General features: G+C 34.5%; 1 protein-coding gene and 1 long non-coding RNA gene across 2 annotated transcripts in view; both read right to left on the bottom strand.

Annotated features, from left to right (window-relative positions):
• The window catches only part of LOC102808633 (coiled-coil domain-containing protein 122-like), a 28,832-nt gene extending 13,469 nt beyond the window's left edge, over positions 1-15,363 (bottom strand). The window contains exons 1-3 of the mRNA XM_085506833.1: positions 15,352-15,363; positions 9,970-10,186; positions 9,123-9,281 (exon numbers count right to left, since the gene is read on the bottom strand). Coding sequence (XP_085362959.1) covers positions 9,123-9,281; positions 9,970-10,186; positions 15,352-15,363 — 388 coding nt within the window. The remainder of the gene's footprint in view (positions 1-9,122; positions 9,282-9,969; positions 10,187-15,351) is intronic.
• Positions 15,364-17,322: 1,959 nt separating this feature from the next.
• Positions 17,323-18,433, bottom strand: LOC146734933 (uncharacterized). Its single transcript, XR_014931286.1, has 2 exons — positions 18,348-18,433; positions 17,323-18,183 (listed from the first exon to the last, which is right to left on the bottom strand). It is a non-coding gene; the product is annotated as an uncharacterized LOC146734933 (long non-coding RNA).
• Between the last annotated feature and the right edge of the window lie 264 nt (positions 18,434-18,697).

The raw sequence follows: 18,697 nt of genomic DNA, 5'->3' as shown, positions 1-18,697 counted from the left end.
TTCTATTTGTTTGGTCAAAAAACACATATTTTGAAGCAAAGAGACCACTTTAATAGACATTGATTGTGTAATTATGTCCATCAACATTTGTAATCTATTATGTATTACATGTACCTACACATATGAAGTTTAAATGAAATTGGGCAATGCAAGACAGAGAAAAAGTAAAAAAATCATTTTCACCCAATTTTTCTCACCAAAAAATAAATATTTTGACTCATAAAGAAGTTATGTCTATCAATATATATGTAATGTATTGCGCAATAGCTATATTTTTACAAAAATGACATACTTTGACCCAAAGTTTCTGAAATAGGCAGATTGTGAATTGTGTATATCAATATGTTATGTGAAGTTTGAATTCATTTGGTTCATCATTGTCCAACTGATGCACAGAACAAAAGATTTTAAGCCATAATAAAGCTTTAAAAACAAGACATGCATCAAGGTCCCATAATGTTCAAAGTATGTACAAAGTTTGAGCAAAATTCATCTATACACAACCAAGATGGGTTCTGGTGAATTTTTAACATTATAATTATGGCTGTCATTTGGCCATATTAAATCTGATCAGCAAACAAATGCATGTGTATATATGACATAATGTGTGATGTATATTGAAGTTTGATGGATGGGTCAAGGCATGTCAAAGATATGGCTCTGAAATTAAAAACAAAATCTGGAAAAATATGTACCCGGTATATACTAATTTTGAATGAAATCCATCTATACATAACTGAGATCTGGTTCCGGGGAAAAAGATGCTTGTATTTGTTGAATTTTTGACATTCATCCATCTTGAATTTAATGACCAAACCAAAATATATGCATTATCATGTACAGTACCTACCGTACAACAGTCAAAGCAAAACTAACTTCCAAGCTGGCTATTCACTGACTTTGCCTTTTCACAAAAACTTGCAATTTTCAATGTAAGTATATGAATCATTCTCATCAATAACTTAAATTTATTCTTTGTACATGTACTGACATAATTCATATTTTATAGTCAGATTACTCTAACAGATTACAATTTACATTTATGGTGATTTTTGAAAGCTAAATCAAGTCAAGGCATGTCAAAGATAGAGCTCTGGAACAGCATATTCAAAACAAAATAGTTGGCTATTAATGTGAACTAAAAAAGTCATTGAAAATGACACAGTCCCCGTTAAAGTTCTCTTTGTGCTCGTCATATTAAAGCGAAGAAGTTGTCGCGAGCGTGTCCTTGAAACTTGAGTTCCAAGTGACGTATACAACAGATTGTTTATTTACATCAAAACATGTGTTTCGTGTAGTAGTAATATGGCCAAAAATTATAACAGTCGTTATTCGGCCATCTTTGATCTGATTATGAAACACACTGATATGTATGATGTATGTAACAAATTTGAATGAAAATGGTACATAAATTGTGGAAATATAGTAGTAAGGCCAAAAAGTCAATCAGCCATCCTTGACCAGATTTTGAAACATATTGTCATGGACATGCATCCTAACATGTATAAAGCACGTCAGATACCGCATAAAAAAAAAAAAAGATGCCTGCCAGTTAACCATCTCTGATCCAATTGCGAAATAAATCGTCATGGACATGTATCCTAACATTTATAATCTATGTACCAAGTTTGAATGACAACTGACAAAGCCTGTCCAAAATACAACATTTTCAAAAAACAAGATGGCTGCCAGTCAGCCATTTTGAATCAAATCGCTAAACCACTGCATGTGCATATGTCCCACATAAAGTACTAGACATATGCAAAAAATGAACGGATTCGGCCCAAGAGATTCTGAAAAATGATTCAGGACAGACTGACACACGGACGGACGGACACACGGACGGACGGACACACTAAGGAACTTGCGAACAGTCAGGGACATGTATCCTAATATGTATGATCTATGTACTAAATTTGAATGACAACTGACAAAGCATGTCCAAAATACAACATTTTCAAAAAACAAGATGGCTGCCAGTCGGCCATTTTGAATCAAATCGCTAAACCACTGCATGTGCATATGTCCCACATAAAGTACTAGACATATGCAAAAAATGAACGAATTCAGCCCAAGGGATTCTGAAATATGAGTCTGGACAGACTGACACACAGACGGACGGACACACGAACAGACGGACACACTAAGGAACTTGCGAACAGTCAGGGATATGTATCCTAACATGTATGATCTATGTACTAAATTTGATTGACAACTGACAAAGCATGTCCAAAATACAACATTTTCAAAAAACAAAATGCTGCCAGTCGGCCATTTTGAATCCAATCGCTAAACCACTGCATGTGCATATGTCCCACATAAAGTACTAGACATATGCAAAAAATGAACGGATTCGGCCAAAGGGATTCTGAGATATGACTCTGGATGGACGCACGGACGCATGGGCGGACGGAGACCGAATTATAAGTCCCCGTTTTCGGACTTCGTCCGAACGGGGACTAACAAGCCATTGACAAATGAAATGTTAGCATTTATATTCTCCTAGAAGTGCATGTTCTGTAAACAAACTGCCAACAGGTATTCTAAGTTTGAACTAAATTGGCCAGCGCAACTTGAAAATATACTATACACACATAAAATGGATCAAATGTATGTTTGGGTTAAAGGCCCAATTCACTTGCCCCGGGCAAGTGTGAATTGGAGGTGTGGCTATGCTAATGAGTGTTGTTAATCACTTGCATAGCCTATGACGCATCCTGTTTCAGCGGTCCAACATCACGTGACTTTGATTGACAGTAGTTAATTATTCAAGATTAGTAGCGCGTCCCTTTCCCCGGTTCATGTTTTTGACTTATATTCGCCAAAATCTCAGCTCGTACACTATTTATTGTCATAAATACTACACACAGTCACTGCTGTGATATTCATTGTCACATCCATCCACTTTGGCACAACATAATCAAGTTTGAGAAAACATGTCTTTACCGGAGCTTAGCTGGAGCTGTTTACTACAGCGTGACAAGCAAGGAAATAATCCCCAGTGTATTTATAGTATACCTGGGTCTTTAAATATGGCAATTTTAAATCTGAACACACAAAAAAATATGGAGCAAATGTATCATGCATAATATGTACTAAAGTTTGAACCAAATCCAACCATACATGACATAGATTTGTTTCTGGAATGCTAGAAAGGTTTGATTTTGATGATTTTTAAGCACAAAAATAGTTGCAATTTTGCCATATTGAATCAAATCATGAACCAAATAGACATGTTATGTTACGTGTGAATGTAATTAACCCAGTTATGTCCAAGATACTAGGTGGGGATGCACACATGCATGGACAGATGGTCAAAGAGGTCAATCAATAAGTTCCCGTTTACAGACTCTGTACAAACGGAAACTACAATGAAATCTGCCTGTTAGTGACATGTTAAAATTTGGTGATTTTATTTTTTTTTTATAAAAATGACCAGCATTCAGTTAAATTTTTTACCAAATCCTGTAAAAACTAAAGTGAACTTGCAACTCATTATGTCTTGCCTTTGTACCAAATTTAATCAAAATCCATAAAAGCTAGTGCAACTGAAAAATGGAAAGCTTCAATAAAAGATCCCGACTTTGTGGTTTTAAATTGAAAAGATGAACCTTCACTTTTAGATTAGGAAGTGGCCTTTATTATGTATTTTACAGTATGTGTAATATTCCTCAGTTAATTTATTGTTATTGAACTAAATCCGCCAAATCTTGCATATATATGTTCTATAATAACAAACTTGAATTACTCAGCTTTGAAGGATATTAAAGCCTATTATGCATGTAATAATTATTCTAATTGTAATATTTAGCACACTTATAAGTAATATAAGTAGCTTTCAGAAAGAAAATCCTCAGTTCAGGCCTCAAATTAATCACAATGCATATTTTGTAAGCATGGCAGCTACCGGTAGTTTATAGCAGGCCACACTGAACCACAATTTACGATTTGCGATTTACGATTCGCAATTTATGTTATGGTTGATTAAAACACAACTATAGGGTTACGATTTTAATTGGAGTTTAATTACACTCAATTAAATTCCAACACTATATACATGTATGGTTGTGTTTTAATTGACTTAAATTCAAAGTAGTAGAAATAACGTCATATAAATTGTAACTTGATTTATAATGGTTTGTGAAGCTTAGGGTTAGGTAAGGTTCCTTACACTTTTCTAAAATTTTACGCCATGCAAACTTGGATTATATATTTTAATAAATACCAGTTTAGTGGTGGGCATGTATAGACTATATCTCTATAAGGCTTCAGTAATATTAATGTGCTAACCATGTTAAAAATAGCACATAACAAAAAAAATCGCATGACCTAGAGAGGTTGTTCAAAAAGTTTATTACTTAATTACTGCACACTGGTAATTAATATCAATGACATATGTTCACAGCAAGGTAACAAGAAAGTCATTGTCAATGACACATCCCCGTTCCGTTCATATTTGAGTGACATATACATTCAAAGCAGATCATGACCGAAATCTCAGACCACTTTTAGTGGTCTGATCCGAAATGCACCTGCATATGTACAACACATTGTACTAAATCTGAACAAAATCCACCCATGCATGACTGAGATCCGGTTCCGGAATTGTGAAAATACGTGATTTTGATGCATTTTCGGCCTTAAAATGGCCATCATTCAGTTATTATTAAGCGGATCATGAAACAAATGCACATATCTATTTGTGACATGATGTACCATGTGTGTGTGAAGTTTGAACTTGATCAATCCAGACATGTCTCAGATACGGATCCAGAACTGAATTCTTTAAAACAAAATGGCCACCAGTCGGCTATTTCAAACCCGATCCCAAAAAAAATGACATGCATCAAGGTCCTATTATGTTTAATGTATGTACTAAATTTGAACAAAATCCGTCCATGCATAACTGAGATCCGGGTCCGGAATGGTGAAAATGTGCGATTTTGATGCATTTTTGGCCTTAAAATGGCCGCTATTCGGCTATCGTTAATTGGATCATGAAAAAAATGCATGTGCATATGTCCCATATAATGTGTGATGTATGAGTGAAGTTTGAACTTAATCGGTCCATGCATGTTCGAAATACAGGTGATCACGGACGCACAGATGCATGGACGCACGGACGCACACAGGGCAAAACATAAGTCCCCGTTTTCGGTCTACATCCGAACGGGGACTAAAAACTATTTGCATAGTGCACAATATGATTCTGAGAAACTTAACTTTGTTCACTATCTACTGCATGCTAGTTTACAGAAGCAAAAATACAAGTGATTATTATATATCTAGCAACAAAACAATAGAAGTTGCCATTTTGTAAAAAGCCATATCAGCACTCATTTCAACAAGTCATGCATGGCACAGTCCCCGTTAGTTATCAAATCTAAGATGTATAGTTTTGTTTATAGTAATATAGTTGGAACATAAACATGTCATGACTTCTGAAGATGATGCTTGATTATGATGATTTTTTATCATTAAAATGATTGACATCTTGTATCTGATCGTCAAACATGTACTTGTCCATATTGAGAAATATTGCTCAGCAAGAGCATTCATTTAAACAAAATAGCCATCAGTCAGCCATTTTCAATCCGATCTGAAAAATAAAATGACGTGTATCAGGAACCCATCTCTAATGTATATACCAAGTTTGAAAAAAATCCATCCATAAATGCCAAGATCAAGTTCTGGAATGCCAGAAATGCTTGATTTTTGATGATTTTTAGCACTAAAATGGCTTCCATTTGGCCATTTTGAATAAGATAGTCAAACCAATATATTTAAATCATGATGTATAATGAATATATAATATTTGATCATAATCAGTCAAAGCATGGCAGAGATATGGCACTAGAACTGCATTTATTAAAACAAAATAACTGCCAGTCGGCCATTTTAATTTGGATCTGAAAAATAAAATGATGTGCATCAAGGTCCCATAATGTCCAACATATGTAACAAGTTTGAACAAAATCCATTCATAAACACCAATATCCAGTTCTGGAATGCCAGAAATGCTTAATTTTTGATGATTTTTTAGCACAAAAATGGCCACCAATCTTGAATCAGAACATGAAACAAATTGATGAGCATATGTATAATATTATGTATGGTGTATGTGTGAAGTTTGATTGTGATTGGTCCAGGCATGTCTAATATGCACGCACACACGCACGGACACATGGAAGCACAGATGCATGGACACACAAAAGTCAAAGTCCCCGTTTTCGGACTGTGTCCGAAAGAGTACTAAAAACATATCAGCACTTATTCGAATACAGATTTCCCTTATGTAGGGTAAACTATATCACTGACACATTTGCTACACGTCTGTCAATACGATTACAGTCATGCCTTTGTGAATACTTTGCAGTATTCTCCTGATAACCATATATTATATAATTTGTAATAATTGAAAACTGCTATCCACATTTCTCTGATATTTAGGATGATCCTTAAATCCCTTCAGAATTTCAGATAATGAAATCAAATTCTAAATTCTGTAAATGAATTATAGATGAGACAGCTGAGTTGTCTCAACCTCAGGTCTCTCGTATAGATTCTTATTAACCCTTTTCAATTTTAAAGTCACCTTTCACAAAATAAACCATCATGATTGTTTACAAGACCTGTAGCCAATGGTGACAAAGTATGTACATTGGGCTCTATATTTAAAAATTTAGCATCAAAGTATTAATTGTGCATTTAGTTGTCAAGTCTAATTTTGTCTTAACAATCAAGACTTATTTCTCATTCAAATACCATATTTTTAAATTTATTTTGAAATTATACTACAATCAACCTATCAGACTTATACTTTTCTATATTTTATTTTAAATAAATGACTTACATTGTCCTACTAGTTGATGAATTTATTGTGAGTTATAAGTATGTGCATGTGCACGTTAGGGCTGGTGTGTGGCATATGCACCATTTATTAGTCATATCTCATACTATACATTCTAGCACTGGTAGTGCTTAATACATTACAGTTATGCATAGTAATTAGTTCACACAATCATATATGGTAATCTGATATGTTATTTATATCTTTTGTCTAATGCCTCCATTATAGCACCAGTTGTATGTCTAGTGTTTGAGATTGCACTTAATAATTGCATATTAACGAGGTCATCTGAACACTTATAAATATTGCAACCATTATACTAGCCTGACAAGGTCGCGTAAGTTGTGCCCTCTGAGGTGCTCCAAACCCAACACACGCCTGAAAGAACGTTGTAGTATTTTACTTCCCCAGTGCTTTTGTCAGTACCAATCAAATTGCAGCTTTGATTGACGGTGTTACCATAACCACCAAAATGAATATCCATTGAAACTCATTGCAAGAGGGCGTGAACTTTACAAATTGGTCTGATGCCGTTCAGCCGACGAGGGCACCACTCACGCCTACTTGTCAGTATCCCACGAACTAATCAGGTTTGCACATTATTCCAGACCATTTATGCATTAAGTTTCACTGAAATCTGTGAGTTTTTGATAAAAAAACTAGAAGGCTTAAAATTGGCTAATTAATATGCAAATTAGTTACTTAATATGAATAAATGTCACCAAAAAACAATCATGTCTGAGCATTATCCCAGAGCATATATGTACCAGGTTTTATTGAAATTTGATAATTGGTTCTTGAGATATCAGGAGAACAGGCACATACACTCAGACAATGTAGTAACCGCAACGACCCCTATTGTGTGTGAACTACACAGGAGTCAAAAACATTTCAAATGGTTTTCAATAAATTCAATATTCATGCATATAACACAAGGGGTAGTGCTACTATTTTTTGTATATCAAAAATTAGGAAGAATGCAGGCCATTCTTATGTAATGCCATATCTAAATGGAACAAACTATCTACACATTTAAAAAATGTATTTGACAAATCCCATTTTACAAAAGCTATAATAAAAAATTATAAAAAAGATAAAATTAATATATGATATTATGAACAATTTTAAATAATCCATAAATAGAAATATTTAATTTTTTAATTAATTGTACCTTATTGTGTAACGTGTAACAGCATGTGTATGTATAATATATTTGCTGGCTGTTTTAAAGTACCATAAATTCTCTAAATTTGTTCTAAAATAGACGTCATGAACTGCAAATATTTCATTTTTTAATTAATTTTACATTATTGTGTAATGTAATTTGTAATGTGTTACAGCATATGTGTATGAATAATATATTTGTTAGCTGTTTTAAAGTACCATAAATTCTCTAATTTTGTTGAAAAATTAGTCAAAAAAATGTTGGTATTTCCAAATGATAACAAAAAATACTCAGTGATTCTAATGTATTACCGGTATGCATTGGTTTAAATTTTTAATAAAGCAAGCACAAATCCATTGCTTGAATCACGGTAGCATAATCAGTCATGAAGTGTTTCACAAGGGAATAACTTACTTGATTCAAGGTGTTGCAATTGTTGATTATTACTCAGTAAAAATTATAATAACATACAAAAAAAAAATGCAATAGATGTCATGAAAAACGGCATGGCTTATTTCAAAATTAGTAATTTTCGAAAGATAAAACTGAGCACTGAAGAACAATTTAACACTTTTCACGTATATACTCACTCACAGTATTGTCACAATAAACATTGTACTGTTGATTAGTGACAACAGTCAGTGACTACAAAATATTGAAATGTTGAAAAATGAAGCCTAAATTAGCGAATTTAGAGTATGTGGCTTTTGAGAACCCCACTGGAAATAAGTTGCTATATGCAACTTTCATGAGTTATCCTCAGTAGGCATGACCATCACTGTATTGTAAATTGCTTTGTAATTCAAGTTATTTCTTGCCATGTGTATGTGTGTATTATCATAGTGAGAAAAAAAATGGATATACTTACATGCTAATAATACTTCCTGCATATGATAGGACAGCATAGAAATAAAAAATATGGAGAAAGTAAAGAAAAAGTTAATTTAATTATATACGGTTAGCAATTTTTTTCTTATTAATAAATTCACTGTTTTTTTTTCTTACAATGAAATTTATTGTTTCACTTTTATATACAATAAATTTTCAACTTGAAAACATAAAATGTATTTACAGATATACAGTGACTGCAATTAGATATAATAGTATTTTTTACCTTTGCTTTATTCAGAAGTGATTGTTGTTTATTTATCTCAGCTGTCAAACACTTGTGTTTCAAGGCAACCTCCCCAACCTCTTCTGGAAGGCTCAGCACATTTTTTATACATTGGTCAACAATAGCGCCCTCATAGGCCAAACTAGAAACACCTGTAATAAAATTTTCTGGTACTGTAAAATCAGTATTAGAAACCGCGGCTTCTATCTCATGAATGCCATAAAATCATCCAATCGCAAAAATTCTTAGCAGCTAAAATTAGGCAGTTTACAGTATTCTACTTAAACATAACATGCACAATAACATATTTACATAACATGCACAATAACATATTTCTTTTGCACAATGGTGTACCTACACTTTTTTGAAAATAATATCTCTGATATTACACATGAATAAAGGAAGCTCACAGACAAACAAATTTATGTAAAAAGTATATATTTATGATGAATAAATTGCATTTTTCATATTTCGTCACCCGGGCCACATAAGAAACAATGCAAGTCTGTGACATAACTAGTATAAGTGCAAATATATACTAAAAGCTAGGATGTACAGACGCAAAGATGTGTCAGCAACTTTTGGTACATGTATTTGTGAGATATTCGGCTCATAAGTTATTACCACATGTTTTTCTAATCAACACGATTAAAAGTACAAAATGAAGCACAGTAATAGTTAGCTTCCATTAGGAATGGTTTGCAATTTGAATATAGAATTTATATATGTACTTTTTCATTTAAGGCAATGGATAGGACAAAATTTCACCCAGAAAAGCTAAAAACTTTGCACATTGTGTAGAAATCACTCCTATGCTTTTATTAAGTTATTTATACATACCTGCAACAGGTACTGCAGCTTCTGGTGCTTCATCATGTTGTGCAGAAATCATACTCGGAACATGAAATTGTGAGAGTTGACAAGTAGTTGAAGTATGTGGAAATGGTTCTGATGCATGGTGTACAGCCAAAGGAGTCACTACAGCTTTTGTTCCTGATAAGGACACTGTTCTTAGAGGTTTTGGAGGACTGTACCCGGTAATGCAAACACAAATCAGCTGAATCACACACAATGCTTAAATGATTAATTAATATAAATAATATATTCAAGCAACACAAACACATGGTTCTGGTATCCCCACCTATGCTTATTTTCTACCACTGGGCCTACACTTTTGGGATGATAATTGCCAAAAAAGCGATGAAATTAAGTCACTAAAACAAAATCAAACTACTGTGTGTTGAGGGTATTGAAGGCATTATGAAGTACAAAAAGAGAATATTTATATCAATCAACTATAAATTCAAGATTAGCCTTTAAAAACACCTATTGGCTAATAAAGCTCATCTGATCTTTGAGATGAACAATGTGAAAGCAATCTGACCTACAGTATTGAAGTTTATAATAAAAAAAACTTATTGTACAGTTGGTTTGCATTGTGTGGTTTATTTTTGAAGAAGTATGTACCAATAGATACACATACCAAGTTCAATTTAAATCTGTGGGAATTGAGATATCATTATATTTTAAAATTGTTTAATTTATGAAAATTAGATAAATAACATGGTTTCATCTGTAAAGTAAACAGGTCTTTGGATGGCCACCAGTCCACCATGACATGCATCAGTAACCTGCATGCTCAACCATCATATAAAATCTGAGAAACATTTATCAATCAATCAATTCAATCAGTATGGTCAAAAAAAAGTTTGGTAAAGCACTGTTATTATGATTAATCGTCATTTTGTATTCAGCCATTTGATCAAAAAGGGAACAATATGATCAAAACAAAAAGCTATTTTTAATTGAAAAAAGGAACATACAGCATGTTCGACCAGCAAATTTGAAACAAATTGGACAATGCGTGTCTGAAACAAATTTGAAGCAATACTGACTGAGGAAATTTAACAATCCATAAGCATTCTTTTAAAACACTTATTTTATAAGTAAAAAGTTATTGTATTGTTGAAAACAAACTAGCCAGTACAATCTGTTTGAATCATAAGAGTGGTATACTTGGCAAAACATTGGTGAGCAGAATATAATATTTATAAATCGTGAAACATACATCGAGGGATGTCAAATTTTGCAACATATATATCTTATATTATTCAATATTCAATATATTATTCCATGATATATTTTACATAGAAATTTTAGACTGTTTTTAGTTTTAATCCAATTGGAGAGCTACTTGAATATAAACAACAAACATGCAAAATTTAGTTTATTATGCAATTAATCATTTAATATACAACAATTAAAACAAAAATGCTGTCAGTCACCTATATTGTATCAAATTGCTTTTAAAACATATATTCAATATTATACGTCCTGTCTCTGTACCAACATTGAGCAAAATAGACAAGTTTGAGAAATGGTGTCAAATTTACACACACACGGATACAACAGGGACTGAAATATTATTGTTGGAACAGACTATACTCATAATGCAATTATTAGTGTCATAATTTTACAGAGAATGGACAAATATTGAGTACTATATCGTGATTGATGGAAAAACTGAAAGCTACTTCTGTGGAGGGCATTTACTAGCAAGTAAAATATAAAAGGGGTCATTGATATCTTACGATAATTTGTGATTGACATTTCCTATGATTAGACATGTCAGTGGGGACTCTTGAAATGTTTGTAAATGAAAAACTTATAATTTTCAAGGGCAGATTTTTAAATGAAATAAATGTTTCTTGAGTGAAATGTTGAAGTCAACACCACCCAGGGAGTTCTAAAGCTGATTTTATTCAGGTGTGAAATTTTGGGTGCACCAATATTTTCTATAGTGGCATTTTACAGAAAAGACAAATATAGTCAATGTAAAATTTCCAAGGTTCTACGTGTCATATACAAACAATGCAACAAAATAGAATGGTGAGCACATATTAAGCTTGCATACATGTATGGAAAGCAGAGTTCATTTCAACAAAATAGAATGGTGAGCACATATTAAGCTTGCATACATGTATGGAAAGCAGAGTTCATTTCAACAAAATAGCAGTAACTATTTTAGTTAGCTAAGAGGTCAGCCTCGTTAAATTTCATTGACTTGTTTGATCAATTATAGCAAGCGCAGCAAGAGTTGTCAAAGGCCAGTTGCTAAACAAGCGATAACATGTATTAGCATAAGAGAAAGTACGGAAGAAATGAGTGCATCCTAAGAGTTTGAAAATAGTGCATTGTTGGGTGGCTTTATTTTGTTTGTAGTTTCGCAAATTATGCATTTTATAATAGCGAGACAGCTCATTCTTGATAACATAATCTTCTGAAATATTTTTCAATGGTATGGCAATCATATTCTGGCAATAAACTGAACATAGTTTTAGCAGTCATGACACATGAGTCGTGCCTGGCACCATCTTAAAATCTGCTCAATTCATGTGTAAAACAAGCATTGATAATGCATAGTCCCTGTTAAGTATTAGCTGTAGTCGATTTAAATGTTCAGTACATGTAGAAATGAAAGATCAATGTTTTTTTAACACTAACACAGATTATAGATTGTGTTACTGTCTAGTACCTACGTGGAAACTTTGAACTGAATTGGACTATATCTTACAGAGGAAATAGCATGAAAGACAAACGCAGCCAGTCGGGTATTGTATCTTCAAAAGTATCTCCAAAAGAAACATGTCTTGCACCGTAACCTAATACGTAAGGTCATCATACAAAGTTTGATTGAAAATGCCCTATTCAACTTTGAACTGAATCAGGCCATATTGTCCTGTTCAGCTCCAAGAAACAGTTACGGACATGTTACAGAATGATATTTTACGTTTTTTTTGACAAAATGGCCACCATTTCAACCAATTTGATCAAATCTCAAGACAAAACATGTTGTTGTGTTACCTTGCAGTACACTACCTATGTACAAACTTTCAAGTGAATCAAGCCATATCTTTCAGAGGAATCGGCATGAAAACAAAATGGCCGCCAGTCGGCCATCTTGGATTGAATCTCCGAAAAAAAATTGACGTGCATCTATAACCCAATATGCATGATCACCATACAAAGTTTGATTGAAATCGATCTGTTCAGCTCCGAGAAATAGTTACGAACACGTTTAAATATCAGAATTTAGCAAATTTGAGGGACAAAATGGCTGCCAGTCAGCCATATTTAATCAAATCAAATCATAACGAAAAATGACATGCATATGTAGGTCATCATACATTGTCTGTATACCAAGTTTGAACGAGATCGGTCAAAGGGTGTGTGAGAAATGGCTCTGGACGGACACACGGATGCACAGATGCACGGAGCCAAAATTAATAGTCCTTGTTTTCGGACTTCCTTAGCTGCAGTTCTGTAGCTCACTTGGTTTCGCTGTCGGTTATTTCGTTCGTCGTGGTGTTAACACGAAACCATGGAGCTACAGTTCCATCCTATGCGAGTTACCAGCCGTAACAGCCGTTTTTTTTTAATTATTTTCGCCTCAAGTTTCTACTTTTCTACTGTTGATTGGTCCCGAAACAGTTTCATCAATTATTTTGAAGGCGATGGTCCGAAATTGGTCGATTTCACGCCGAAAACTGCGGGAAAACTACAGCGAAATCCCCGCGTTTGCCGCCATCTTGAATAAGTTATCGTGACGTCACAAGGCGTCACAGTTTTCCCATTTCACGCGGTTTTCGTCGTGAAAACGACCAATTTCGGACCATCGCCCTCAAAATAATTGATGAAATAGTTTCGGGACCCATCGACAGTAGAAAAGTAGAAACTTGAGGCAAAAATAATGAAAAAAAAATGGCTGTTACGGCCCGACCTGATTTCAGTTCGGTAAAATAGGGTAACTCGCATAGGATGGAACTGTAGCTCCATGGTTTCGCGTTAACACCACGATGAACAAAATAACCGACAGCGAAACCAAGTGAGCTATAGAAGTGCAGCTGGGACTTCCTCCGAACGATGACTAATGACTAATATTCAACTCTCGTGAGCAACAAATGTGTGATACCGTGACTGCTGTAAGTGTTAACCCCGACACTGTAAGTAATATACTAGTTAAATCACGGTTACTTATACTGCACATCTGCGTGCCATCGCCATCAGTGACCAGGATTTAAATGTATCACGGCTGTCTTGAATTGGTGATATGTGTTGGCGCCAACCGAACTGTTGTTATGAATTTGCGTGCATATTCGGATTTGTCGATTCTTTAGTTGCATGTAACACGCCGTAACCAGGTGACGGAATATAACAACAGAAATTATAGAACGCCCATTTTCCAATTCAAGACAGCCGTGATTACAAATAATAAAGTTGTCGAGTCCCTAATGGTGTACAGAATATAAATGAACTCGGTAATCTAGTGATTTCGTACAAACAACAAATCACTACTCCCAACTTCCTACCTGTTGAGAAAACTGTCCATCACTACATACGAATAGTCACCCAAGCGTATCGTAAGTATGTCTTGGGCTATTTATCTTGAACTTTACTCAGCAGACGACAGTCATGTGCAGCCGCCATGTTGTATATGTTTGGCCACACCGAAGAGAGCGCTCGTCTAAATTCTAAACAGGCGGCGCTGTCCATGAATCTAATCCTCGGGGCGGACATCCGGGCATTTTCACCGCCTGGCAACCCGCGGCGGTGAAAACAAAGGCCCAAAACTCGCAGAAAACGGTACTTTGGGATGATTGTTGAGACTCATCTGAACAGTGTAACAAGATTAGCCCTACGTGTGTAACATATATAAATTTGGTTGTTTGGGATTACTTCAAAGTTGAGTTTGTGTTGTTTTCTCGAATTTTCACCGGCTCGACCAGCGTTCCACAGCAGCGCGCACGAAGCCCATAGAAATGCATGTACAGTGGTGCGCGTCGTAGCAACGTGGAACGTCTTGTGATGTAGCTCCCCCCCCCCCCGAGGATACAAGTATGCTTTATTGGTGAGATGGTTTCTCAGCATCGCTGCGCCTTACATTTTTTAAAATTTGCAATAACGTTTACAAGTGAAGTACGCCACATACGTTAGAATGTTTGTTTTCTGTTTCGGATAGTACTTCGTCGATTATTTGTCATGTTCGACGTACTTTCATTATTATGATTCATGCAATCGGGATGTCGCGAAAATTAATATAAAAAAATGAGGTCACAATGTAATCTTTACAGAGAATGAACATTTTTAATCCTGTTATCCGTAAAAAAAACGGCCCATGTGTTTAGACAATTTCTAGAGAATAGGGATCGTGAATCTTGCTACCTGATCAGCCATGATAGAAAGATTTAAAAGCGGCTTGCAGTCCAAACAGATTGCAGCCAGTTATCTGAAATTCGTAGCGAATTTGTTTGAACATCTTGACTAAAGAACGATGTAAAGCTGTTGATCTCATTAGTCATCTCATTTGTGTCCACCAGCATTCCTATATTTGACGCTCATGCTCTTAGACGAAACGTGTTTTTTTTTCACTCTATACGCGTCTAACTAAAAGTGATAATAGGATCGTTGCAGTGTTTTCATCTTCTAACACGCATTTATGTTCTGTTCGCCACAGCTACATGCACGCTCGAACAATGAATTTATAAGTCAAATATTGTTATATATTTGTTTTTTCTCTTAGTTTGTTTGTTTATATATATATATATGTTTATATATATTGTTGTTGTTTTTAATATGGGATGTACGAAATTTTCCATTTTATATCCTGCAATAAATATTTGAATGAATACATAACAAATAAAATAATAAATTACTACAATTTCGACAGAATACAGAAATATATTCAAGGCACAAATATTACCACATTCTTACATGTTCTGTTGGGAAAAAGGTTTTCTTTTGTTTTTTGTTAAATACTAATATAAAATATAAACGAGTTTGCAACATTCGGCGCGCCGTGGAAGGACAGTTATCGAGGAACGGTCTCAAAAAAGTCGGTTTAAAATAAAAAAAATAACTATCAAACACCAACGACGAACGACACCAATGTTCATTGTGATATTGAACATATCTATTTAATTAATTCCGAGCTTAGAATATTCTTTCAATTCCGTGTCATGAATAAAATCTGAATACAGATTGTTCGAACGTTACATGGGGCTTCATACAAAGTTCTTTATTTAGATTTCATTCACACCAAATACCGTCGATTTTGCTAGTGTCCCAGTTGTTGCGACTGTTGTATCACTCTACTCGAACACTAATATGCGCCCAGATCATAATGGTAGGTAGTGCATTACGCTGGTAGTGCATTGTGGGATGGCGGTGAGTTCTTGTAGCGGGCGTTATCTCAGATTACTACAGTAGTCTGAGGTGTTATCAATAACATTCAATGTGAGACATTTTTAAAAACGAAAATTGAGATGAAACACCAACGTGGCCTGACGAATGATACGAGTTTTGATACATCATGGTGATGTAAATGATATACATGTTTCAGAGCTATGCTCCTAGTACTCACATCCGTGCAAGGACAAACTCGCTGGCCGTAATTCTAGGTGCATCTGGACCATGATGTCTTCCAGGTAGCCTATCCACGTTTACTAAAATCTATTTGATTGACTTCGCTTACGAGCACGGAGCTCAATTTATTTTAAAAAAATCTTATATTTGTATTCAAACTTGTATCCAGAGTTTAGAAAGCTTATTTTTTATGGTGATACTTTTTATTATTTTGATTTTTTGTATATGAAAAATTAATTATAATTATTGGAAACAAATATACATAGGCGTGTATAATAATGAAAAAATATGAACGAATCATTATGCATATGTACAAGCCAGACAGTAATTGAATCACACAATTAATTGACTATGATCTACCATATAACATATGCCATAAATAGCAATGACAATGAAACATAGGTGAACGAGATAACTTTAGTATGGCCGAAAATGAAAATGGCTGCGTTGGCCATCTTTAAACTGGTTGTGAAACTAATTTTCACGTGTATCCTAGATGAAAAAACATGTCGAAGCTACATTTTAGTAAAAAACAAGATGGCTACCATTGGGTTATTTTAGGATCAGATCGCGAAACAAATTGTCCTGTAGATGTTATGTATCTCAACACGTATAATGTGTGTACCAACTTTCAATAAAAACCAACAAAATTATGATGGTTGCCAGTTGACCAGCATTGATGTGATTATGAATAGACATATACATGTATTCCAACATACATGATGCATGTGCTAAATATGAAATGAAATGAAAGTCTTGGAGATATAATAGTATGGCCGAAAAGCAAGATGGCCAATAGTCGTCTGTATTTTATTCGATTGTAAAACAAATTCTCATGAACATGTACCCTAACATGAATAATATATGTACTACAGATGAATAAAAATAATGACAAAACACATTCACAATACTTTATTATCAAATAACAAGATGGCTGCCAGTCGGCCATCTTTTATCCAATCGCGATCAAAGATCATGCTTACACACTGCCCATTATTTGACGTTGATGACTCTCAAACTTGAGTTACAATCTTGAGTTACCGTGATTTGATAACGGTCACACTGTGTAGTGACTTCAACGTATTTTATGCTTTACTGAATTGACAATAAAATACAACATATTAAATACAAATACATATAATTACAACAGTATATATGAGGCAATAAGGTATTCATTTATACACACATTGTGACAAACTGTTATCAATATATGCTCTATCTCTTACATCTAACACATGTTACAACTCCATCACAAGTATAGACAAAAATACTTGTATGTACATTTCCAACGTCTCTGAATGTCTATATATATATATGTGTGTTACCAGCTGTATAAGTCGAAATATCTGGTTCAGAGCGTAGGCCAAGAACGCGAAGCCAGCGATTATGAAATGAATTGAGTTCTACCACAACCGTACGAGCAATTTTTCTCTTTCCATATATTCTAAAAGTTTTTCCTCCATTAGATCGCTTTTCAGCAACTGCCCGACGCGGGAGTTCACTTCTGTATAGTATTGTACGCTTTCTGCATTTACCACCGGACCGTGTATTCGTATGTAGTCACATTCGTGTAGGGACAAGACAATTGTCGTCAGCGCTTTGGTTGGCATCGGAACGTCTTTTTCTAAGTACCTTGAAAAAATATACATAATATACGTGTGCAACTAAACAAAAAATACGGACAATAGCAAATGAATGAAATACCAATGAGATGTGGTCTAAATCAGATCGGTTAGAGACAATAATACAAACATAATCATTTATTTGTGTCGAATTTGAGGAAGCTTTGTACTCACATTTCATATAAATATCGAAGAAAGTCTGGATGAATTATTCGAACATCGGACAATTGTGGGGGTCTCTCTCCCAATTTCTTCATTCTGACAGAATTCGTAATCGATATATCGACAGGTAAGTTCTGTGTTTTGTGTACAATTCATGCAAACGTGAGTGGAGTAAAACGTTTACTTACTAAATGTATAATCCCATATACTGCTTCTATCTAACTAATTATAGCTGCTCCTTACGCGTGAACTTGAGCTATTTGACTTGTTATTGGGTCTGGATTTCATGGATTATTTGCTACTATCACGCGAGTAACTTACTCGTGGCGGCCTCAGAGAGAAATCCTCTGTGATATCACCAC

The sequence above is a fragment of the Saccoglossus kowalevskii genome, chromosome 13 (genome assembly GCF_978046115.1).
Source record: "Saccoglossus kowalevskii chromosome 13, keSacKowa6.1, whole genome shotgun sequence".
Taxonomy (NCBI): domain Eukaryota; kingdom Metazoa; phylum Hemichordata; class Enteropneusta; family Harrimaniidae; genus Saccoglossus; species Saccoglossus kowalevskii.
The sequence above is the reverse complement of the archived record's forward strand: the minus strand, read 5'-3'. Positions and strand labels throughout refer to the sequence as shown.